The 26,220-nt window shown below is 43.5% G+C and overlaps 1 protein-coding gene and 1 pseudogene across 1 annotated transcript in view; both read right to left on the reverse strand.

Annotated features, from left to right (window-relative positions):
* Positions 1-231: 231 nt before the first annotated feature.
* On the reverse strand, positions 232-9,222 carry LOC126272677 (protein ZBED8-like; annotated as a pseudogene).
* A 1,419-nt stretch (positions 9,223-10,641) lies between these two features.
* LOC126272027 (retinol-binding protein pinta-like) overlaps positions 10,642-26,220 on the reverse strand; it is an 87,488-nt gene continuing 71,909 nt past the window's right edge. The window contains exon 7 of the mRNA XM_049974530.1: positions 10,642-11,723. Within this exon, the coding sequence (XP_049830487.1) occupies positions 11,572-11,723 (152 nt within the window). The 3' untranslated portion in view covers positions 10,642-11,571. The remainder of the gene's footprint in view (positions 11,724-26,220) is intronic.

Raw genomic sequence — 26,220 nt, forward strand, 5'->3', positions numbered from 1 at the left:
TGGCAACACATCCACCTCAACGTGAAGTGGGTCCGTCGCTAACCTATAATATATTTTGTCATCACAACTGTTGGGGAAGTATTGTTCGAATTCATCAATGAGTTGCTGCAAATGGTTCGATATTTTACTCTCAGTATCAGTATCCTTAAAATCGTTGAGAAATCGGGTTTCCTTCAGGATTCCAAACAATCTGGGAATGCAGGAATAATTTCAGGCTAAAATTTTACGTTTCTATAGTTGCAACTTATCAGTAAACGCTTTGGTGGCAGGCCGATGAAAAATTATGTTTGACTCTCCACCTTGTAATTTCAAATTCAATGTGTTTAAAGATTCAAAAATATCTGACAAATAAGCCAATACAACATGAACACCGGGCTTTCTAAATTCCACATACAATTCAGTTTGTTTGTTATTTTCCAAAAACTGCATCACTTTGTCTCGAAGTTCAAATAATCTTCCTAGCATATTTCCTTTCGAGAGCCAGCGTACTTCTGTATGAAATAAAAGTGTTTTATACTCTGCTCCCAAGTCTTCACAAAGAGCCGTAAGCAACTTGGAATTTAACGCACTCTTCTTAATATGATTCACGATTTTGATGCACAATTTCAAGACATCATTGAGTTCCTTTGGAAGTGTCTTAGCTGCCAATGCTTGACGGTGTATTACACAGTGGATAGCAGTAATAGTAGGGTTTTTTTCTCTGACCATCTGCACGAATCCTGAGCGTCATCGGAGCATTGATGGCATACGCCTATCAGTTTTTGCTATGATAACTTATTTTTACAAAAGAATTCAGAGACGGCTGCCATTATATGAATTGCTTTTGAACTTGTCTTTAACTCTGTAGAAAAAAGCAACTCTTCTTTAATTGCTTCATTTTCTATATAGCGAACGAAAGCTATCAGTTGGCAACAGTTCGCAACGTCGGTACTCTCGTCTAACTGTATTGCGAAAAACTGCGATTGTTTGACGGCCGTAACTAATTGATTTTATATGTCTTCGGCCATGTCATCAATCCGACGTTTCGCAGTAGAAATCGGTATATGTGAAAATTTTTGTTTACTATCTGACCCAACAAGAATACCATCAGCTTTCAACAAACAGAGTTTGACTAGTGTCTCTCCGATAATATGACTTTCCTTGGTTCTTAAAATAAGTAGCGATAACTCATACGAGGCGTCCAGTACCTTTTCCGATGTCTGAGCGAAGGATCCAGCAGTGCCCAACTTCATCTGTTTCTAATTATTTCATTTTGCAGCAAAAATTCCTTCGGCTTCTCTTTCAATGCACCATGCTTTGCCCACAAATGGCATTCCAGACGAGAAGGTCTCATGGAATCATTGCTCAATACCTCATAGCAAATAACACATTTCGGCTGGTCAACACAATTTTTTTTTGTATAGAAGCAAAACCGTATTTGATGTAATCATCATTATATTTACGTTTTTTACGACAGTCATGGTGAAGTAAAAAGAAAACAAGAAGTTAACACTATAATTTCGCATTAACACTGATTTTACTGAGGCATGACTGTGAAAGATTCAACACGATTTCAGCAAAATCCAGTACATCTGATGTGTCAATAACTGCAAGCAACCAGCTGAAATAAAGGAAAGTTACTGTCATATGTCCGCACCTCAGATGACCGCCTGTGAGGTGTGGGGCGTAGAACGGGGAAGCCCAGCCACAGCGCGGGTAGTCAGTCCACTGTCTGTCTGCGACCTCTTGTCCGAGCAGGGCTCTTGCTGGGAGAAACGGGCTTTTCCCGGATTAGGGCAGAAACAGCCCACAGGCACCCTAAGAATTTGCTACCTGTTCTGCGGTGCTGTTCTGAGCAGTGCAGCCTGGGGATTTATGCGAAAATCGTTTTCGTGCCCCTATCTTTCGTTACTTATAAACGAAACGTTATAAGTTTTGAGATAAAATCAATGAATTGTTTGTCAAATTTCACAGTAATTAAGTAAGGTCACACATCGCTGGAAACTGTGCACAGTGCCAAGCAGTTATCTTCGCACTCCTACTAAAAGAAGCCATTGTCGCAGCAAAGTACGCACACTAATTTCAAACGAAATTATTCCGTATTTGAAAACGGCAGAAGAAAAATAACTGTTTTGTCAGATAAGTAATCCGAATGAAAGAAAAAAGAAGAAAAGCCTCACTAATGAACTTCATTGTCTACCTAGCTGGGTTATGTTTCATTGTTAGCACTCACAACAATGTTTCCAGAAGGGCGTGAAGTACTCTGATCAGAACGACCACTTGTACTAGTTTCGCATTCACGTGGTGCACTTGTTTCTGGTGACAAAGGGCATTACCCTGGCGTCCATACTACGAACCCACCAGTTCATTTGAAGCGTATACAGTCTGTTAAAGTAACTGTAATCGCATCACATGGGGATCCGCGGGTTGACAGGGTAATAAAACGGAATTTTTGCAGTTACGCGATATAAGTGATTATTACTCTCATGAACACAGCCTACTATGGATAAAAGTTGTGACATGATTACGTTCAGTTCATGTGTACAAATGTAGGGAATAGTTAATACCTGACTTTTCTGTTTTCCAATTGTCAGAAGTAAGTTGTTTACAAATTTGATATATTAGAATTAACGCATATCGCCTTCGTAATTTTGAGAGTTTCTGTGTGTGACATTCTAAACGTGACATTCTAAACGTGATCTTCAAAAGCTGTCTGTTCTAGGATAGGTTATTGAGATAGGATTCCCAGAAGTGGGACGCCAAACGATTGCATTTAGCACCATAATGTATCATTAATATCTGCACATTCATTTTTATTAAAATATCGATTTTAAAAAGAAATATTTAGTTTATACCGCTAACTCCAGCCGCGCCCCCCTTGCAACATCATCACGCCGCCCCCCTCCCCCTCCCAGGGTGACGCGCCCACCAGTTTGGGAACCTCTGCAGAACTTTCACGGCAAAGACAGCGGACTTTGAATTTAGAAATACGGGACAGTTAAATAAACCAATATTTGTGTAAAGTGTGTGTGTAGTGATGATGAGCTTACGTTTTGGTAATCCATGACTGTTCGGCCGGTAGGGTGGCCGAGCGGTTCTAGGCGCTTCAGTCTGGATCCGCGCGACCGCTACGGTTGCAGGTTCGAATCCTGCTTCGGGCATGGATGTGAGTGATGTCCTTAGGTTAGTTAGGTTTAAGTAGTTCTAAGCTCTAGGGGACTGATGACCTTAGAAGTTAAGTCCCATAGTGCTCAGAGCCTTTTTTTTTTTGCGGTGAAAGGTATGCGCAGACATCTGTGTCAGGGAAAAAAAAGAACCGTCCATCACAGAACTTAGGCCTGTGAGCCATGGCAAATTCCTGTTTAAAGAATTCGGAAGTAGACAGAGCACGGTAAAATAGGTCAACAACTTAGACACGCGCACATGCAGTCTAGTACATACATTTTTATTTGGATTGCAGGAGCTGATATACCGCTAGTCCAGCCCATTCCACTAGTTGAGTTGCTCTAAGGCTACTACAAAAGTGGAACTGGTTTATGACGGTGTGTTGACTGCAAATGGACAGCTAGTCTGTCACCATAATTTTGCAGAAAGTAATCGTCTACGGAACAATAAATCTAAGGAGACAGCATGAGTTAAACAGTCAGCAGAGTGCAATAGGCTACCTCCAAGTTCCTATGGAAGAAAGCCCTCCCCGACGATTACCCTAGATCCTGTGTATGTGTGTGACTTCATAGTGCCGTGTGGCTACTCAAACGTAGGGCGTGCTAAACAATAACCGAACTTGCGCGAGAGCTGGTCCTTTGAAAATGTGCATGGGGATTTTCGTCCATGTTTTCTAATATGAATATCGTGTGTTTTCTTATTAATGACTTAGTTAAAAATGTGGAGGATATGAACTGTTTGCCTTAGGTTAGTCATTTTATTTATATCCTGTCTTTACCGAAACGTGCAGCAATACAGTGACTTGTCAACTGAGTAAGAATTTTGAGCAGAAAGGAAAGACGGAATGTTTTTTGCTTTAATATACTAAAGTCATGTATAATCGTAGGAGCGTGGTCGATAGTATGTTGTTTTCTGTCATTGTTCAGCCTGAAAATGGGGCAGTGAGATCAACAAACTTGTGCTGGCTCAAGGCAAAATGTTGTCTAATAACTCAATTAGAAATTAGGTCGCCAATCTTTCTCTCATTTCTGTCTGTCCAGTATTACATTTGTGGATTGACAAGAGGGCTTAAGCCTGAAAAGTGTAGATATAACGTCGTCAAGTGTTTTATGATCATAACGTTTAAAAGGACTCTCACTCTGTGAGTTAACTAGATAAAGATAGATCATTACATTGGTTTCATGACATATGCATAACTTGATTGCTAGTTAGTAAAGAACAATCATCTTGGGGTTGAAGCTCCTTTTTTTTTCTTCCATGTTTGCTTTAAGAATACGTGTGTTTCTGGATAGGGTCCGCCTTTAGCAAAACACAATTTTTGTTATTTAACCCAAACATGTCACTTCAGTTGCAGCATCTTCAGTGGACTTTTATTTTTCATCTGTTAAAGATAAAGAATGTTCTTTACTATTTGTATACATACAACTATTAGTTTTTAAATCGTAATTACAGATATTTGAAAAAAAAAAATAAATTATTAATCCTTATCTTCTTACCACGTGGTGTGGTTTTCCTGATGTGTTGTGTTTTTACGGTGACTGTTTTCTTCCACAGTTTGACATCTGCAAGCACTTACACCCAAAAACAGATAAATTGTTTAAGCTAAAATTATGATTTGAAAATTGTTATTTCTATGCCTGAAATTAAATAATTCTATTTGTGTGTGTGTGTGTGTGTGTGTGTGTGTGTGTGTGTGTGTGTGTGTGTGTGTGTCTATTTACAACGTAAGTGAAACATCTGGTTCACACAGAGTCACAGAGTCACAAGACTGTAGCAGAAAGAATCTATGTCACTTACAGGATAAACATTAAGCTGTTTTTCAGATTGTCGCTGTAGCACCTAATTCATTGAAGAAGAAACGTTAAACATGCCTTACTTGCTTCAGTATTTGAGTTGTGTTACGAAGACACTTACCTATTTCTCCTGGGATGTCTCCAGTGGCAGATGCAGGGCAGAAGATAGAGGCATCTATTTTTCTTCCAAACGTGTGACTGCCGTTGGGAGCTTACTAAAATAGCTCTTACTAAACAAAAATTTACTCTGGAGGCTCTTCTCATTGCAAACACTAACTGCAGCAGGGATACTTGCTGATTTATTTTTGTCTATCACGTAGAACACCTTTTTCATATGTTCTAAATGGTCGTTGTAACATAGACCTGCTTCAGTCCCATCTCGCGAGGATTGGCTCTGGAGATAAATGAGTGTTCAGCATCGTATAAGTAAACAATTTTACTCTTGGTGGCGCCTTCACAAACATTTTTTCATAGAGAAAATTAAGGCATTTGCCTCTGGAAAATTCGTTCAAATTTCCTCTGCCAACCGTTAATGAGCAATTGCTAAAGAAATCATATGAACTGCATCAGGATAAAATACCTACAAAGCTTTAGCAGCGCTAATCATGTATGTTGCTGCAACTGTGACTATTTTTAGCAGGCCACATAACACATAGTGTATCACGAACAACAGTAGCAATCACTCACTGAACGGTTTGTTTCTTCCCCTGCCCTCGAGATTATGAGACGTGGCATTCCTGGTTCAGATTCCGTCATTTTTCCCATGACGATGTTGGCAACAAATCTCACTCACAGGTCGGTTGTTTCATATGTAGGTAATCAATCACAAGCGTGAGTCACCAATACCGTCTCTTATTTCGTGAATTACTAGAAAATAAGAAATTTACTGAAAACTACCAAAGACCAGGAGCGTGGTTTGGGGTCTCACTTTTAGGCGAAACATGGTTAAAAATTTATACAAAATGTATGTATTGATAGTAAACTAAGCTAAATAAAATTCCGTGACACTATAGGACGTACATGATCTTACGTTCCCATTTCAAAAATATTTTTCTGTACTACATATAAAAGATTTAAACAACTGACATGTTGGTATACAGCTCAAAATCATGGGGGGAGGGTCAGTTAACACACAAACTAATTTCATTACATAAATTTTTAAACTTAGGTCCTTATAAACTTTGCCAAGGTAGTATTTTCTTATTGGTGATTGATCAGGAATTTTCCGTTCGAAATATTTTTCCAGGAACTACCGAAATTCTGCATTATTTAATTTATGCAAAGGGATGCTGCCTGAAACGAATGCATTGCAGATATCGTTCGAAATTATCATTGGCATTATACCCACATCTGCTTGCAGTAAATGCGTTTAGATCTTGCAGCCATTTTTTTTTGTCAACATTTCAATGAGTAGCTGTTTGTAAATGTTGTGCCGAGCAGGATTAGCCGAACGGTCTCAGGCGCTGCAGTCATGGACTGAGCGGCTGGTCCCGGGCATGGATGTGAGTGTGTTTGTCCTTAGGATAATTTAGGTTAAGAAGTGTTAAGCTTAGAGACTGATGACCTTAACAGTTAAGTTGAAACGTCCCCTTAGAAAAATTTATACAAGACTGTGCTTAAACTGACACACAATAGTTTTTAGTGCAACGCAATCTGACTTTCAATAACCCCTACAAAAGAATGGCCCTGACTAACATTAATCTATACCTTTCACAAATCACTTACCTCACAAAAATCTTCGTTACTCGAACTACTGCAATACAGCGAGCGCCACTACTGCCAGCTAAATAAAAGATTCAAACTACGGAAGGCACTAACTACTGATAGGTATAGTTAGCAAATGAAAGATTTTAATAGAGAACAAACAGTGTATTTACATTAATAGTCAAAATATATATGGTAGTTCATGACATCCAGTCTTACAAATTACAAAACTCAGCCATCTCTCTCCCCACGTCCACCACTGCTGGCGGCTCATCTCCAACTGCGCAACGCTACGCGCTGTTAGCATCCAGCTGCCGCTGCCCGACACTTCAATGGCGAGTATTACAACAATGCCAACCAGCCACAGACTGCACACGGCACAGCCAGTGATTTTCATATAGAGCGCTACGTAGCGGCGGCGTTACCAATAAAAAAAACTAAACAGCCTACTTACAAAGTCACATAAGATTTCACACACATTTAATTTTTTTTTTTTTTTATGTTGTGTTCAAACGGCTCTAAGCACTACGGGACTTAACATCTGAGGTCATCAGTCCCCTAGACTGAGAACTACTTAAACCTAACTAACCTAAGGACATCACACACATACATGCCCGAGGCGCGATTCGAACTTGCAACCGTATCAGCAGCGCGGTTCCGGACTGAAGCGCCTAGAACCGCTCGGTCAAAACGGACGGCTAAATGTTGTGTAAATGGAATTTTTTGTCGCAGCGTTCTTATAACAGAGGTATAAAAACAATGCGAATTTATTTTAGTTTAACAAAAACGACAATTACAAACTCGAAAATCGGACTGACATTTAAAATAATCTGAAAATACGAAAGTAGAACTTATGTGTTTCCCACGCACTTGGCATAGTGCTACACTTCCACCTGTTGTTGTTAGAGTAGGATTTCGGTCAGTCCACTGTCGAAGAAAATAAGCTTTAGTGCTCTTTTCGGTTGTCGTAATATTTTCCTGCCCACCTTTCAGAAGTCACGAGTAACAGCACACTAGTTAAAAACTGAAAAGTTAACTGAAAATGGCACTTCTTAATCCTTGGAAACTTTATCGTTGCGAGAGGTGGCTTCGTTTGTAAGATAATACAAACCACATCGAGTTTTATGATGTGACAGCTGCACCGAACTTAAAGGCCTGCTACATGGTTACTGAACGCTATGTTCAGCTGTGGAGTGGCATAATATTTTATACGGTATCACGAACCGCACACTACTGATAAGTATGTTCCCATCATTTTTCGGCGACCTTTTATGGATTTGGAGAGATAATAGCTGACAGTACTTCTACACAAACAGAGCAATAAACGAGAAACTTGCTGAAGCCTTACTCTTCTTCTAAAAATATAGTGAAATCAATGCTGAAAAGCTAAGATATACACTAAAGAGCCAAAGAAACAGGTACACCTGCCCAATATGGTATAGGGCCACTGCGAGCACGCAGAAGTGCCGCATCACGACGTGGAGTGGACTCGACTAATGCCAGAAGTAGTGCTGGAAAGAATTGACACCTCAGATCCTGAAGGGCCGTCCATAAATCCATAAGAGTGGGAAGGAGTGGAGATCTGTTCTGAACAGAACGTTGCAAGGCAGCCCAGATACATTCAATAATGTTCATGCCTGGGTTCGTTGGTGGCCATCGGCAGTGTTTAAACTCAAAAGAGTGTTCCTGAAGCTACTGTGTAGCAATTATGGACGTGTGAGGTGTCGGATTGTCTTGCTGGATTTGCCCACGTCCATCGGAATGCACAATGGACACGAATGGATGCAGGTGATCAGGCAGCATGCTTACGTACGTGTCACCTGTCAGAGTCGTATCGAGCTAGATATATCAGGGGGTCCCATATCATTCCAACTGCACACGCCACACACCATAACTGAGCCTCCACCAGCTGGAACAGTCCCCTGCTGACATGCAGGGTCCATGGATTAATGAGGTTGTCTCCATACCCGTACACGTCTGTTTGCTCGATTCAATTTGAAACGAGACTCGTCCGGCCAGGCAACATGTTTCCAGTCACCAACAGTCCAATATCGATTTTGCCGGCCCAGACGAGGGGTAAAGCTTTGTGTCACGCAGTCGTCAGGGGTACACGAGCGGGCCTTCGGCACCGAAAGCCCACATCGATGATGTTTCGTTGAATGGTTCGCACGCTGGCACTTGTTGATGACCCAGCATTGAAATCTGCAGCACTTTGCGGAAGGGCTGCGCTTCTGTCACGTTGAACGATTCTCTTCAGTCGTTGTTGGTCCCGTTCCTGCAGGATCTTTTTTCGGCGGCGGCGATGTCGGAGATTTGTTGTTTTACCGGATACCTGACATTCACGGTACAATCGTCAATCGTGAAATGATCGTACGGGAAAATCTCCACTTCGTTGCTACATCGGAGATGCTGTGTCCTATATCTGTGACTTACTCAGTTTGTTATCCCAACTATTACTGCGGGTGAAGGAAGGAGCCTCGGTGAAGGGTGTGCTGAATCCCATATTCACACTCCGGCGTCCCTTGGGCAAGAGCGAATCACTGGCAGATCCTCTCAATTGGTACTGCGACACAGAAAACATATTCCCTACAAACTTAATTTTAAATCATCCTTCTCACGACCACAATGGTTTGACAATAGGTACAACTTTGCAGGTGCTTGACTTGAATATCGAAGGAATCTCTAAAAGCAAATCGTTAACGTACAAGGGAAGTGCAGAATAGAAACAGTGAACGGTCCAAGCACAAAAACATAGAGCAGTGTGGATGAGATACGGCGTCGTGGTTGACGGATTACGTTTCTGGAGTGTAAAGCAGGCGAGCCGTATTGAAAGCTTCCTTGTCACAGCGTAATTTTTTTTCTTTGTTTAGCTGTGTTCAAATTTGCGTATGTGTCGTGGCGTAACGTCCGTTTGCAAAAGCGTGGAGTAAGGGAGAGGCATACAATGAAACGTGATTCTGCACAACTACTCTACTAGCAACCGAAAAGAAGTGGCTTTCAAATGGGAACCACAAACGTTCGCTCACAAGGCGGCAAGTCAACCGAATCCCCCACCAGAAAACACTTCTGGTGTGTCATAAAGGGCTTTGTGACAGTACGTGTGTCATAGGATAGGAATCTCTTGTCGACGCATCTAACTTGTACGCCTGGTGAGTGAGTGAGGTATGACTCCTTGCCCGATTCAGGTGTCCGTGTAGAAGAACATGCATAAGACACGCGCAGGTGAAGACGATCCACAAACAAAATTTCAGAGCTTTTTCAATGACATTTTCAGAGTATTGTTGTATAAGGGACCCGTGGTCTCCGGTATCTATTTATAGATTGATACTGTGATTATGGTTGATTCGTTTTTTATAATAATTACCAGATATTTTCAGTTCGGTGCAGATACGAAGCAGAAAGGACAGGGGTATGAGAAATAAAGATGTCAGTAATAATACCTTTTCCACAGTACGCAGGTGCTCACAGATGCGAATATTTGGAAGCCATCAGCTTGATAAGTCATGCTTACAAAATACTGACGCGAGTTATTTGCAGAAGTGCTAGAAGCCGACGTTGAGCAAGATCCGTTTGGGTTCCGGAGATATACAGGAAGACGCGATGCTCTACTGACCCTACTACTCATCTTGGAAGATAGACTGCATAGAGAAAAAGCACTTTTGTAGCGTTCATATATTTAGAGAAAAAATTTGATAGTGTGGCTAAGAAATTGTGAAGGCAGATGGAACACAATGCAGGTAGCGAAACATGAAGAGCTTTTACAGAAACCAGACTGCAGTTATAAGAGACTAACACCATGAAGAGACAGTGGTAGTTTAGGAGCGAGTGATACAGGGTTGTAACCTATCAAAGACATAATGCAGTGTGGAGATTAAGGCAGTAAAGTTAATCATGGAGATAGTTCTAACGGGAATTAATGTTCAGGGACTAAAGTCAGGGGATGCAGAGGGGATTATATTAGAAAACGAAACTGGAAGCAATAGATGCGTTTTGCTTTTTGGCGGTAAACTAGCTGTCGATGGTCGAAGTACTGAGAATATAAAATTCCGACTGACAGTTTCAGTTAAAGCATTTACGAAAAAGATAAATTTGTTAACACTGAATATAAAGTTACACTTTAGGATGTCTCTTTTCACCGAGCGAGATGGCGCAGTGGTTAGCACACTGGACTCGCATTCGGGAGGACGACGGTTCCATCCCGCCTCCGGCCATCCTGATTTAGGTTTTCCGTGATTTCCCTAAATCGCTTCAAGCAAATGCCGGGATGATTCCTTTGAAAGGGCACGGCCGATTTCCTTCCCCATCCTTCCCTCACCCGAGCTTGCGCTCCGTCTCTAATGACCTCGTTGTCGACGGGATGTTAAACCCTAATGTCCTCCTCCTCCTTCTAGGGTGTCTTTTCTGAACGAATTTGTCTGGAGTATAGCCTTGTACGCATTTCAAATGTGAAGGTTTAAATGTTCGGTCAAGAAGAGAAAAGAAGTGTCAGCAGCGTGGTGTTACAGAAGAACGCTGTAGATTTGGTGAGTAGGACGGATAATTAACGAACAGCAGAATTAAAGTAAAATAAGAGCTCTGTTGAAATGACACAGTCCGAGGTATCCAGGGATCGTCGATTTTATAATTGAAGGAAGTGTTGAAATGGACATAGGTTGCTGTAAGTATGGAAAGGTGGAGAGGTTTACACAATATACAGTAGTGTGGAGAGCTGTATCAAACCAGCCTTCAAACTAAAGACCAAAACAGCTAGAAAGCATCAAAGGAAATACAATTAAACGAATCAAGGGAGATCATGAGTTCATTACAGTAAATTATTCGGAAAATATAAAAAACAAACTCTGAAATTTTGCTGATGGGGATCGGTTTCTCCTTGTACATCACAATTTTCTGTCACCAAGAAACAGAGTCTACTAAATTAACTGTAACGGCGTCAGTCAACTGAGAGTTTCTTGAAGGAGCCCGACACTCCGAACAAGTCGTCGGCGTAGTGGTTGTCTGGAGGCCTCTTGCTCTCGTCCGAGGTGTAGCGGTCCTGCTCCAAGAACCAGCCTCGCTTCTTCTCCGCCCTCCTGATGAAGTCATCTGGAATAAGAAAGTACACTTAATTCTCCCGTCTCGTAGGAAATTAATTCCTTCAACTGAGAACTACCACGTCCCTTATTGGCGATCTTTGTTTCATGGGCATCAGACTGTGATCCAAGGCACATTTCCGCTTCCTGTGCTGAAGACATCATCAGTGGCTATAAAGAGACAGATACCAACATCTTCAACAAGCTCAGTAACATCTCGTGTTTCTACAGGAAAAGAAATAAATAAAGGGAAAGTTTTCCTTCCATTCGCGGAAATACACTGATCGTATCAGCAGACTACTTTGAGTACACAGTATGAACACAGTGTTTAAAGGTGTGCGTTTCTGAGCACTGGAAAGGATTTACACTCACCGCTTGCCACATCAGGAGTATATAAAATTCCTTTAGGATGCGGTCAAGTGCGCATATAAACGATAAAAAGCGTTAACAACAGGTCCAAGGAACACAAGAGTAATTTCCTTTAGGAGTGGCAGATCATACTGTGGAACTAGATAACCATTAAATGGTTTTAACAGGTTCCAGAAATTACTATTCTAGGCTGTACAGAAAGGTCACTGGAAACAACTTCAACAGAAAAGAATCACTAATTGAAATTAGACAAGGTGTGAGCCTTAGTGCTAGATAAAACAAAGAGCGCCATACCACTAATCTTCAAAGACGAAGTTCTGCCAGGAGTCGCAGATGTCAGTTATACAATTATGGACGATGTTGTATGAGCTGTGACTTTCCATTTAACATGAAAAAATGAACAGAAATTATTAACCCTGAAATTGTGCAAGTTTCAGGAGGAGTTCAATAAGTTCCTGTTGTCAATAAACGAAAATTTAAATTTACAAAATCTTCATAGCACCGTGCGATAATGACACAAGAAATTTACGCACCATACAGTCCCAGCACTCACTGCTGTGAAAATTCTTGCTGTCTAAGAGCTTAAACGGCACAGGTGAGAATCAGTCCGTAAAATTAACGTCCCTTTTTAATTATTTTTCTACCCACTTAACAAAACAGTTATATTTTTGCGATCCGCCCATTAGTAAATTATCGAGGAGCATGAATGACCGTGAAACGAATGTAAATACAGTTGAATCTCATTGATTCAGTGCCATAAGCTACAATTGATTGGTAAAGAAATACTTTCCCATACCTGTATAATTGCATCTTTTACTACTGAAATCAAGAGAATACAAACGCAAATTTTATGGCTGAGAAGTATTGCTGCTGTTGTCTGATGTTACTATGATCGGCACGTCCCCTTACCCGTAACAAATTAGCATAGTGTCTAACGAATGTGTAGAAGACTCTTGCCGATCGTGATGCCGATATAGCAACCATAGTGGATTTGTTTTCTTCTGTGTTGGAAAATAGTTCTTTTTTTGCTTTTGACCATTTATTATCACGTCTGTGTGGTTCTTCCTTGAGTTAAAATTGTGGTAGCTGATTTGCTACGTTAAATAATGTAGGTATTGCATTCCATATAGGTTTCCTACGTTCCACATTCACTGATTTGACTGGAAGTGTAGTGAACAAAACTTCACATTGTGGAGTAGATAATTATCCCTCTGCAAAGGGTCAGGTCTTCTGTTGTCTTTATTTTTCGTTTGAAAAGAAAACGACGTACTTAACAGAAATATCTGTAGTGAACCGTAAATAAAGTGTCCTTCAGTGTGCCGTTTCATACATCCCACCGTCAACTGGAAAATGAAGGAAGAGAAATATGGTGTCATTTTTTAGTTATTGTCGATTTTTATGGCATGAGATACGCTCCCCATTGGAAAACTGTGTTACAAATCAGTATAAGCTACACTATTCGCACTCATCCAATATTCTATTCAGAAGCATAGCGTATTGTCCGCTTGTAGCGCTGCTGTCGCAAAAAGAATAAAAAAATGCTCACGACTGTGTGTGGTAGGCTGCAGTGAGCATCCTGATCCATCTTCTGTTTGCTGTAGTGAAAAATGTAACTTCTTTGCTATGTAACCACGAAATATGCGAATTTCAGCCCCGTAACGCAGGACAAATACTGTTTTTCTTACACCATAAGCACCTTCTACACTTTTAAACCTTTTGTTATGTAACATCTATAAATTCTTCGCGAAACTCATTAATTATTAATAGTGTTAGTCGCAAGCTAACTAGGTGACAACTTGATAGTGTGCTCCGTGAAATCGCCACTGCTTACCACTAATAACACGTGCAAAAACACTGCAACCGGCGTAGAATTAAATGGTTTGTCATTGGAAATTACAAATCGGCCACACAGGCATGGGCGTCAGTAGAAATTTGTCCGCGAAGTGGGGAGCAAGACTAAAATTGCCATTGTTCATGCATATGCCTTGGCCAGTTTCGAGACGTGTCATGCTACAAGAACTCAGTTTTATGTGTGACAAAAAAAGCTTGTTATATCGCAGATCACCGATAGTTATCTACTTAGTAGTTGCTATAGGTATATTACTTTATACACTTAAAAACTAAGGATGATTTCATGTTTATGTTCAAGTTACACTTTCTTATATTAGATTGCAGCAATCAGCCGTCCTTTTTAAATTTTATTATGCAGATCTAGATATCGGCTACGAGCTAGCCATTCTCAGTGCACTATTATTTTCGCTCAATGATTGTAAGTCTCTGTTGATCGGAATTCACCCACAGTTCATTGAATACTTCTTATATTATTAAAATTGTTACTGTGTAGTACTGTCTGCGATCAGCAACGAAACGCTACAATTTGCTTTACCAGAGATTTAACGAAATAACGGCAAATATCTTCTAGAAGTCTCTGAAAATTCTGTAATGAATAAAAACTCGACACCCACGATTCCAGAGAAGGGGGATGCAAGTTACTCCTCTTGCACTCCACGCCCCCCCCCCCCCCCCACGTTTTGATGACGGCTATGGACATTGATAGTTCAATAATCATTGTCTCTTCCTAAAGTTTATGCCTTTCCTGTCCAGCTCATGTTACAGTGCTAAATGATTGCACTTCAGATCGTAAAAACACAGCCGTTATTTAAAACAGCATTCTGAGTCTTCTTATTGCTGACAGACAGCTTGTTTAAAAATTTGTAACAGTTCTTTAATGTCACCGCATAAGACTTACAACAACAGACGACAGCAGCGAAACAAAGCACAATTTGACAGCTTCAGGCACACTTCTCATACGCTATCATACATATGCAGGTTGGTATAAAAACAAAGCAATTTTTATAGTTATTGTAGATACCTTTATGAGTACTTTATCTTATGGATTATAAGACGCTACGGACAATACGAAGCACCTTAATTTTTGAGTACTTTAAAAAAATAACAGTTACCACTTTTAATTATTAGATTGCAAAACCAGACAAAAAATAAATTCTTAGTTTATAAAACGACCTGACCTGAAAAAAAAATCATTACCTGAACTTTCTTCTCCTTCTTCCTCTTCTTCTTCTGCTTCTTCCTTTTCATCACTATCGCTGCCCTCTTCATTCATAAGATGGTCTTCACTGCCATCGACAGCGTTACTGATGTCGCATTTCTTGAAAGATTTAATGCCCAATGTCTTCTCTCATTCTAGACCCTTACTGTTTCATCCCTGACACACTTACTTCACTGTAGGTCGTTCTAAAGCTCTCTTCTTCTTGAATTGTGTTTCATCCATCATCCATTTATTCAATTCCTCTCTCACGTACACTTTAAATGGTTCATTGATGGAGACATCAAGAGTTTGTAATTGTGAAGTAAAGCCTCCCGGAATAACAGCAAGCTCTGTATATCCCTGTCTCAGTGTCTCTTTAGCAGGATTTTCAAATGACTACTAAACTGACCTAGCACAAGAAGGGAACTCTTCTTCTATAAAGCACCTATCCTTCTCTCCTACACTCTGTTAATCTACAGTTTCATACCAGCCTCTTTCATTCAGCTCCTCTCATGTTCGTGAACATCAACACCTGGCAGTATTTCAGAAGGTTTTGGCATTGTTTTGCGTTTTAAAATTATCATTGGATGTAGTTTAGTGCTATCAGCACAACACGAAAGGACAACAGTGTAGAGAATTTTTTCATGTCAATTTGTGATTGTAGTTACAGTTCTAGGATCTTTCATGGCAACAGTTCTGTTACCCGGCACATCAAATGTTAGAGGATTTTCGTCCATATTCGCTATTTGGTTTAGTTCTACATTGCTTTCTCTCGATGTCGAATAATAACTCGATGGAAAGATAAAATTTTCTCATTGTGCTCTTGTGGTATTTTCTGAGGTATTTTCGTCTTGCTTCGCGTACTAAGTTCATGACACTTCATAAACCTGTAGCACCAACCAACTCCACCCTTAATGCCTGTTAAGATCCACTGTAGCGCTAGCTCACCAGCGTGTATTTGAATCATTTTTGTATTAATTCCAGTGCCATTTTGACGGTTCCCTTGGACCCATTTCAATACGTCATCTTCTAGTTTTGGCCGTTTTGCATTCAATCCCCTTATCTGCACATTTAGTCTTCCTCTTTTTTCGTTATATCTTTTTTACTAGCCAGCCAATCGCGAATGGTTTTTTCTGTTGGTGCAGGGCCGAAGTGCCGTTCAGCTGCTTTGTTTCCAAGTTCCCCTGCATATGCTATTACTTTCAATTTATAGCCTGCATCATATGAATACCTCGTTATTTTTTTCCATAACATAAATATCTGACTGTTACCAGTAAGAAAAGTCATGTTAAGTTCAAGTTCACAGGCACCGTAGACCCAGTGACGCATCATAGGTTAGTGTTAGCAAGCTTGTGAATCCCCGCAATTCATGTACGTCGCATCGTGCGCTGCGGCTGTCAGTTGAATCCATTGTTACCAGACAGATAGGTTTGCCACAGCATCGAATATATGGCCATTTTTAAGATTAGCGGGAGTATTAAATCAAACGATGGATCTTTTTATATTAATTTAGAGTACACGACGCACCTGAATTTTGGAGGCAGTTTTTGGAAGAAAAAAGTGCATCTTATAGTCTGTAAGGAGTAAAGGAAGGACTACAGAAAGTAGAGGCAGCAGATGGTAAATTGGTGAGTGAACTCCAAGAAGTACTGAGAAGATGGGAAGAATATATAGCATGGCTATACGCTGCAGACAGCCGACCAATGAAGAAGAGTTTGGGATAGAAGAACAAAATAAAGTTGCAGATGATGATAAAGGATATGCAGTACTAACTATTGAGACTGACGCATGTATGAAGGAGGTGAAAAATGGAAGGCAATGGGAATTGATGAGATTCCCGAGGAACTGTTAGTCACTGGGGAAGGGAGTGCACTGAATTGTGTAATCAAATATATATGACAGTAAAATGGCCAAAGGACTTTACAGAAAGTATCTCAATACCTATAGAAAATAAAAAGAACGGTAAAAGTGTGAGGAACATAGCACATTGAGCCTGATATTTCATGCAGCCAAAGTATTGCTGAGAACACTCAATAGAAGGCTATATGGAAAGCTGAACTGCGTAATAGGAGGTGAAAAAATTGGTTTGAGGCAAGGAGTGGGACCTAGAGATGCGATTGGGCTGCTGAGAGTGATAGGGGAGAGACACTCGGCGAAGAAAAGGAAGGGGTATGTTGTGTTCATTCATCTTGAGAAGGCTTTTGACTGTGTCAGATGGGACAAATTGATGGAAATCCTAAGGAAACATGAATTTGACTGGAGGGACAGAAGACTGATTAGAATTTTATATTTGAACCAGAGAGCAAGAGTAAGAGTAGGTGTGGTCAGTGAAGAAATTGAACTGGGAAGAGGTGTAAGACAAGGTTGTTGTTTATCACCAACACTGTTCAATATCTATTTGGAGGAAATTATTACTGAAAGTTTTGGTGGAAGGAGAGGAGTTTGTATAGGTCGGAGAGTGGAGTGTATAAGATTTGCAGGCAACATATGGTTGTAATGGCAGAGTGTGCAAGAGAGATGGATCAAATGTTAGATGATCTAAACACAAAATCAGAAGAATATGGAATGAAGATTAACAATACGAAAACGAAAATCATGGTAATTGGAGGAATGAGGAGAAAGTGCCATATGAAAATATGAGGAGAGGAAACAGAGCAAGTGAATAACTTCAGGTACTTTGGAAGTGTACTAATGAATGATATGTATTGCTCAAAAGAAATTAGGAAAATAATTGCAATGGCAAAAGAAGTATTAAAGACGAAACAGAAATTGTTTTGCCGACCACTAAACAAAGATCTGAGGAAAAGATTTGCCAAATGTTACATCTGGAGCGTTGCAATGTGTGGTGCGCAGACCTGGACATCGAGGAAGGAAGATGAAAGAAGACTGGAGGTACTAGAGATGTGGATATGGAGAAGAATGGAAAATGTGAAATGGGAAGACCGAGTAAGGAATGTAGAAATATTAAGAAGAGTTGGAGAAGAAAGAAACATGCTGAAAGTCATCTGAAAGAGAAAACGGAACGGGATTGGACACTGTTTGTGGAGGGACTGTTTATTAAAGGAAGGAATAGAAGGAATGGTGGAGGGAAAAATGGGATGAGGGAAAAGAAGACATCAAATGATGGACAGAATCAAAGGAGACAAATATTGAGAAATGAAACGACTGGCTACTGACAGACAAAAGGGGAAGAGGCTTAATCCATGACAAGACCTGCTGTAAGGCAGAATTCCATACTACTACTTTAGTCCGTAAAATACGGTAAGTAAGTCTGCTCTGTTTTCATACTCTGATGCCACCTGATAGCTGTCTTCTTTTGTTGCCGTAAGTACTTTATGAACGAACTGTTAAAACATAAATAATAAATATACTTTCAACTCTAATATGAATCTAAACGCTTTCATAAATAACGCCTATTGTCATATAGATTCTGAAGTATGGTGTACAAAAGTATGGAAGAGTTTAGTACTGTCATCCAAGCTGGGTAGGAAGCGCCTAAATGTTAGAAAGAAACAAGTTTTATTGAATTAGCAATGTGGCCGCATCTATCCAGGTATCAGTCGATGTTTAAACCTCTGTAGTGTAAATGTAGATCCACCGGATAAGAAAAACCTCCATGCCACCAGTTGTTGCAGTGTAGTATGGCTCGGATTATTTATGTATTATATTTATTTAACCTTATCAGATTAGTGCTTTACATCGGGCCAAGATTTTATACAAACAGCATCTTTTACACACTAGTTTCTTGAGAAAAAAACAATAATTCTAATGTCATGAATACTTAGCAATAACGTGATATTATACGAATTAACAATTCACTTGAAACAATGGAATGTATCTAAGGACAATGTGAACAACAGCAATGATTAACGACTAATGGTGTAGAAACTTGCGTTGCTACTACTACGATTACTACTGCTTCTACTAATGCTGCTGCTGATAATAATAATAATAATAATAATAACTGAAGGAACAAAATGTATATATGGGTGAAAAAAATATATATTATGACATTTTTAATTCTGAGCGAGAGAAATATCTGAAAACAGCACGAGCTGAGGGCTTTGGTAAATGAGGAAGGTCTGGTTGATACGAAGCGTACTTAATTCTAGCAGGGTACAATGTGCGTCAAGGGAATAAGATATTTTTTGGTGGTTTGAAAAATATGTCATTAACTGCACTTTTAACTCAGAATGTTATTCAGTTCTCCTATACGGTAAAGTACCGGGTGATCAAAAAGTCCGTTGTTGTTGTTGTTATGGTCTTCAGTCCTGAGACTGGTTTGATGGAGCTCTCCATGCCACTCTATTCTGTGCAAGCTTCTTCATCTCCCAGTACCTACTGCAGCCTACATCCTTCTGAATCTGCTTAGTGTATTCATCTCTTGGTCTCCCTCTACGATTTTTACCCTCCACGCTGCCCTCCAATGCTAAATTTGTGATCCCTTGATGCCTCAGAACATGTCCTACCAACCGGTTCCTTCTTCTAGTCAACTAGTGCTACAAACTCCTCTTCCCTCCAATTCTATTCAATACCTACTCATTAATTACAGGAAATGCTCAATATGTCCACCATCATTCCTCAACAATAACTGTAGTCGAGGAATAATGTTGTAAACAGCACTGTGAATCATGTCCGGAGTTATGGTGAGACATTGTCTTTCAGCATCCCTAGAGATGTCGGTCGATCACGATACACTTGCGGCTTCAGGTAACCCCAAAGCCAATAATCGCACAGACTGAGGTCTGGAGACATGGGAGGCCAAGTATGACGAAAGTGGCGGCTGAGCACACGATCATCACCAAACGACGCGCGCAAGATATCTTTTACGCGTCTAGGAATATGGGGGTAGAGCGCCACCCTGCATCAATATCGTACGTTCGAGCAGGTGTTTATCCGCCAGTCTGGGGATGATGCGATTCTGTAACATATCGGCGTACCTCTCACCCGTCAAGATACTAGTTAAAAAACCAGAATTACGCATTTACTTGAAGAAAAAAAGCCCCATATCGGTAGATCTAGTAAATCTAACCCATACCGTGACTTTCTCGTTGTGCAATGGAGTTTCCACGACAGCTGTAGGATTTTCGATAGCCCAAATTCTGCAGTTGTAGGCGTTGACAGACCCTCGGAGCGTGAAATGAGCTTCGTCGGTCCACAACACGTTACTCATCCAACTCATCTTCCGCCATCTTTTGAAACGCCCACACCGCAAATGCCCTCCGCTTCACTAAATCGCCAGGTAACAGTTCATGATGAAGATGGATTTTGTACAGATAGCATCAGAGGGTACGCCTCAGTTCCAACCAAACAGTAGTGTATGGAATGCCGGTGCGACGTGCGACTGCATGAGCGCTGACTTCCCCGTACACAGACGGACCCGCTACAGTCTCCATTTCTTCCTGAACTGTCTCAGCAGCATTACGCCTTTTGCTCGGTCGGCCACTACGGGGTCTATCGTCTAAACAACCCGTGGCTTCGAACTTCAAAATCATTCTCGCCACAGCAGCATTTGTCAACGGACCTTTACCCGTTCGAACCCCCTTCCTATGGCGATAGGATCGTAACGCTGAACTAGCACATTTCCTATTCTGATAATACAGCGTCACTAAAAGCGCCTTATCAGGTAAGGTCAACAGACTGCGACTGCTGGCGCATCTGATTCTCTGCTGCTGCTGTTGCCTTATAGGGACATGATCCCCAGTGGGTCGGTGGAGTCTAAGCCGGAAGGTTATTCTGATGTGGCCTTACTTCGTGTTTGATGTCCTGTCAGTTTGCTGGTACGGTGTTCTGGACGTGCTGGCAACTCAGTGGCCGCGAATCAGGTGGGGCCATCTGGTGCGTTAAGACGCTGCAAATGGTGGCCCAGAGCTCGAAGGAGCGGATTTTCAGACTGCACGTTCTTCTCATAAAAGAGCCGTGCAGCCTGACGAAACCTGTCTCGAATAGTAGGGGTGTTGGAGATTCGGTTAAGGTCGTCCGACGGGAAGTCCTGAGAGAGGTGCAATGCCAGACGTAGAATCCTTTTATGAAGGAGCTGTAGACGGTCGCTGTGGGTCGCTGCAGCATTGCTCCGAACCACAGCGGCGTAGTCGATAAGCGGGCGTATGAGCGTAAGATAGAGCGCAACACCCAGTTCTGGCGGGAGCGCAGGTGTCGGAATTAGAGAGGGGTAGAGTTGAGTCATTCTACCCCTGACATTTTTGACGATGGCGTCGATATGGTATCTCCAAGTGAGTCCTCTATCCAGCGCCATACCCAGGTACTTAGCGGTATTGCCCCAAGGTACGGCGGTTCCCCTTATGGTGTCTGCGGTAGGTCGGCTGGGATGTGCTTCTTGGTGATGAGGAGGGTTTGCGTCTTAGCCCCATTGAAGCTGAGGCGGCACCTGCTGGCCCACTGACTAAATGTCAGCCGCTGCCTGCAAGCGTCGTTGGAGCAGAGCTGCATTCATGCTGCACGTGTACATCGCCGCATCATCCGCGTAGAGGGCGAGGTGGACTCTGTCCACTCGCGGCATGTCTGCGGTATACAGGATGTAGAGTATGGGGCCGAGAACGGAGCCTTGGGGAACTCCAGCCCTATCCTGGCGGCGCGTCGACAGGTCCTCCATGCATACATGAAAACTTCTGTCGGCGACGTAAGATTTTAAGAGACGGACATGCGGCAGGGGCGCACCGAGGTCCGGGAGCTTGAAGAGAAGCCCCTAGTGCCATACAGAATTGAACGCCCGTGGAACTGCCAGGAAGATGACCCGGAATATTCCCGCCGTTCGATGGCATCAAGGGACTCTTCAACGAGTCGAAGCAGTTAGTGCGTTGTTGCCTGTCCAGCGCGAAAATCACATTGTTCGTCCGGTAGGAGACGTTCATCCCTGATGTGACGCAGGAGGCGGCAGAGATACAGCCTTTCAAAGACTTTGCTGAGTGCAGGTAGCAAATTGATGGGCCTGTAGCTGCTCGGGAGACTAGGGTCCATCCCAGGCTTTCGGATGGGGACGACCTCGGCTTGTTTCCACTCCTGAGGTGCTGAGGATGCTGTTGAAAAGGCGAGCCAGGTGTTCAGCGGCTGTCGGTGGCATCCGTCGCAGCATTTCATTCGTAAGCTGGTCAGGGCCTCCTGCCTTACGTTTCTTGAGTCGTCGAAGTTGATCGGAGACTTTATCAGCATCCACCTCTTCGATACGTTAGTCACCCGTAGGGGCAGCGAGGAATACTGGGAGACGTTGAGCAACCAGGCGAACGTGGTCCGGATCCATGGGGTCCATGACGGGCTGGAAATTTTGTTCAAAAACGCCAGCAATGGCCTTGGCTTTGTCCACTGGGCTGCTGACGATGTTTCGACCAACTTGTAACGGCGGAATCTTCTGACGCTGGCGGAGGAAGAGCTGTGTGGCTTTCCAGGCGGTACCATCGTCAACCCGAAGTGTGGCCAGATGGTTGGACCATTCCTGATGGCGGTGGTTTGCAACGGCAACTATTATATCTCCCCCCCCCCCCCCCCCCCGTCATCCTGTTGAGTGCACTCTTCGTCGCTGTGTTGCGCGTCAGCTGCCATTCACAAAAGAGGCGGTTTTTGCAGTTATCGCCTCCGATGAGATGCGGTGGTAGTTGCTGGGATCGGTCAGGTGGGCCAGATCGCGGCCTCGTCGTGGCCCGGAGCACCGCTTGTAGAGTAAAGTCGTGGAGGAAGCGGGCACAGCCATCAACCCCAACATCGGCTGCATCAGGTGCATCATGGAGACCATCTTCCAACAGTTCCTGATACTGGTTCCAGTTGGTGTTCCTGGTTGGGATGCCTCCCCACGTCACTGGCTGGGTATCGACGTCGATGTCAAATATAACTGGGACGTGGTCCGAAGATAAGGCAGTGCGGGTGCTGGCGGATATAACATAGGGCACCCCCGCAATGTCGAGCACGTCTGGAGGCCCACCGTTGTTTGGAAAGTGGGTGAGTTCGTGAGGTCCGAGGATGACGGCCTTCCACCGCTGGGCTGCTCAGAGAAGTTTGCGTCCGAAGTTGTTGGTGACCGGGAATGCCACTCGGTGTGCTTAGCGTTAAAGTCACCACCAGCAAAGACCTTTCCAGGCAATGCCAGCAAAGCTTTAACGTCCTGTAGGAGTAACTGTCGGCCAGGCGGACGGTAGACAGCAACAAACGTGATGCGCCCATGCGAGGTGTCGACAGCTACAGCAGTGGCCTCCATCGCTTGTAGCGGCGAAAGAGGAACTTGATGGTGCACCAGGGAAGTCCGGACGTAGACTGCAGTGCCACCGCCACGAGTCGGTCTGTCCGTCCGGTAACACACGTAGTTGGCAGCCTGGACATGGACACCAGGCTTGAAAAATGTCTCAGAAACCAGGCAAATGTCGACGGCCTCATCCCGCAGCAGCTGTCGAAATTCGCCATCTTGGGAGCGGATGCCCTGGGCATTCCACACGCAGACAGTGGCGAGTCGTTGACTATGGGCCATACTGGGTGGCCAGTGGTCCGGTGGAGATTGCCTGAACGGCTGCACTGACAGCGGCAATGAGTTGCCGCGGGATATCTTTGAGAAGCTCCCAAAGTTCTTGCAAGAGGAGCTTCATTTCGGCCATGCTGGAATCGTCCGCCCGGGATGGGACAGTTGCAGCTCGTGAGTGTTGAGCTGGGGTCGCCACGACGTCAGCCTGTCGTTCCTGTTGGGAGTGGCTGTGTTGGCCCCGGTCTTCACCCTGGTGCTGTGCGCTGCGGCCCGTGGACGGCGGTCCATCTCGGTGTTGGTAGCTGGTGCGACAGTGGTCGGCTTCGGCGCAGGTGCGGAGGCCTGCGGTGAGGAACCAGAGGTAGTAGCAGCAGCAAAACTGACGCCAGGTCTGACTGGTGCAGGCCGCTTTATGGAGCCAGGTCATTGACAACGGCTGCGTGCCGCAGCCCGTAGGAAGCTGGAACAGCCGCGGTAGGAGGCCACATGTTCCCCACCACATCCAGCGCGTTTGGGCGGTCCATCTGTCCGCTGCCGTGTCCAGTCTCGACTGGCTTGCTCCCCCGCACACTTAACACAGCGTGGGGACAGCATGCAGAACCGTGCCACATGCCCAACCATTTGACAGTTGAAGCACTGCGGTTCAGCCCTTTTCGAGCGCAGTTTTTCTGTAGTGATAGGTGCCGCCGCGATCTTCGTGACCTGCCACAGCCCGCGGTTGTGTGGGATATCACAGGTGACCACGAGTACCAGCGGAGTCTCCTTTCGGGTGCGCCGAGAGGGTAGGCGGTTTATCGACCGGAGACCAAATCCATAGCCCATAGTTGTCGCCGGACGTGATCCAGGCTGTAGTTTCGAGGGAGCCCCCGAAAGACGATCTTGAGTGTCTTGTCCGTTGCAGGTGGGTAGGTGTAGAACGGCTTCTCGTGTTCCCCGAACGTAGCCGTAAACCTTCGGTAATCTTCTGCCGTTTTTAAGGTGACCTTATAGAGGTTGGCGCCAATCGGCTTGATAGTGACGTTATCTTGGCCGACAAGGCGGAGTAGCAGCCTGTAGAGGCCGTCGTAGTCCTCCTTGTGTTGGACCACAGTGGGCGGCGGTTTGGGTTCTCTCTTCTGAGCAGGCACCTCCACACCGTCAGCGAGCTCCTCAAAGGCGTTTGTCGTCCGAACCGGCGGCGCTGAGGAGAGTTGAGCCTTCCTGGTTGGCCGTTTGACGCGTTGAAACCCTTCGCCACGACGGCGACATCGGTCTGTTTCGCCTTTTTGCCCTTACCAGGGGCGCGGGTGGTTCCTATGGCAGTAGTCGCGCGTCTTCTCGTTGTCCTGGCGGCGGCGGGAACTTCATTTCTTGCTGTCAACTCGTTGTCCGAATCGGGCAGCGGAACATGCAGTGCATCCGAAACGTGTTCCATTTCCGTATCCATATTCATTGCCACGGTCGTCGTAAGTGGGGGGGGGGGGGGAGGGGGGGGTCGTATGGGGCCGTCGACAAAGCGGGCTTTGCCGGATGGTGATCCGCCACGCCCTTCGCTGTACGGACATCCTCTCGCTCCGACATGTCAACGCTAACTGCGTGCGTGCGTGTCCGATTCTTTCTCTCTTTACAGCTCCTTCTATCGGACATTATGGGAACTTGGTTTTTTTTGTTCTAATTTAACCCATTCCACATTCCAAGCATGTGTGTCAATGTTTACCTCTCTATCTACATTATTCCGTAGTTTATTAAGTTTTCAAATGTATACTGACTTTTTGATGACTCGGTATATCATCTACCGTCTGAAAAGGCCTCACAAATGTCTGCTGGGAGATGGAGTGGGACGGAAATGATTTTTCTCGTACAGGATTTGAATCTAGGGACATCATTTGCTGTGGAATTCTTTGTGTCTGCGAGCGCCGGAATACCCACATGACAGTAAGCAGCTTTAGCCGTACCAAATCCTTCACTTCACAAAAAGTTTGATTTTATCCACTAGAAATTGTTGGAGGAAGCGTGAGGCTGTAAAAACATTTCGTTTTTTTATAAAATAATTTGTTTCTACTTCGAGACACTGTTTTCTTTTTATTTATCTTTTGCGCAATACATTGCGGGAAGTGATTCCCATTTTCAAGTGAGATTTGGGTGTATTACACAGTTTTGTCGATGTGTTAGGTGCTGCGTAGTTCTGTTGTCTTTACTGTAGCGTGTAACCACGCGCATTTTGTAATTTATGATCGATCTAAATACAGAGTTAACGGCGAATCTGGACTACAAAGAAATCGTAAGTAGAAGGTTTTTCCACATTCGCCATTAACTGTATATGAAGGTTAATAATTACAAAACGGCGCAATAAAAACATCTCGGAGGAATGGAATAACACACGAAAAATGCGTTTAAAAATGGGACTCCCTTCCCGACTTGTGTCGTGCCAAGCATAGACAAAACGAAAATCGTGACTGACAGCCCAGAAAGCTATTGAAGGCAATCCGCTGTCGGCCTCTGCGCCATCTCGGCGATTCCGACCATGTTACACAGGTCTAAAGTGGCAGACGGTGCACCGTTACGTCCGCAGGAGCTCCGAACACTATACTACTCTCTCTGTGCCGTTTTCAAACGTTACGCCTCGGACCACGCCGCACTAGGCGCCTG

This window comes from Schistocerca gregaria, chromosome 5 (genome assembly GCF_023897955.1).
Source record: "Schistocerca gregaria isolate iqSchGreg1 chromosome 5, iqSchGreg1.2, whole genome shotgun sequence".
In the NCBI taxonomy this organism is placed as follows: Eukaryota; Metazoa; Arthropoda; class Insecta; order Orthoptera; family Acrididae; genus Schistocerca; species Schistocerca gregaria.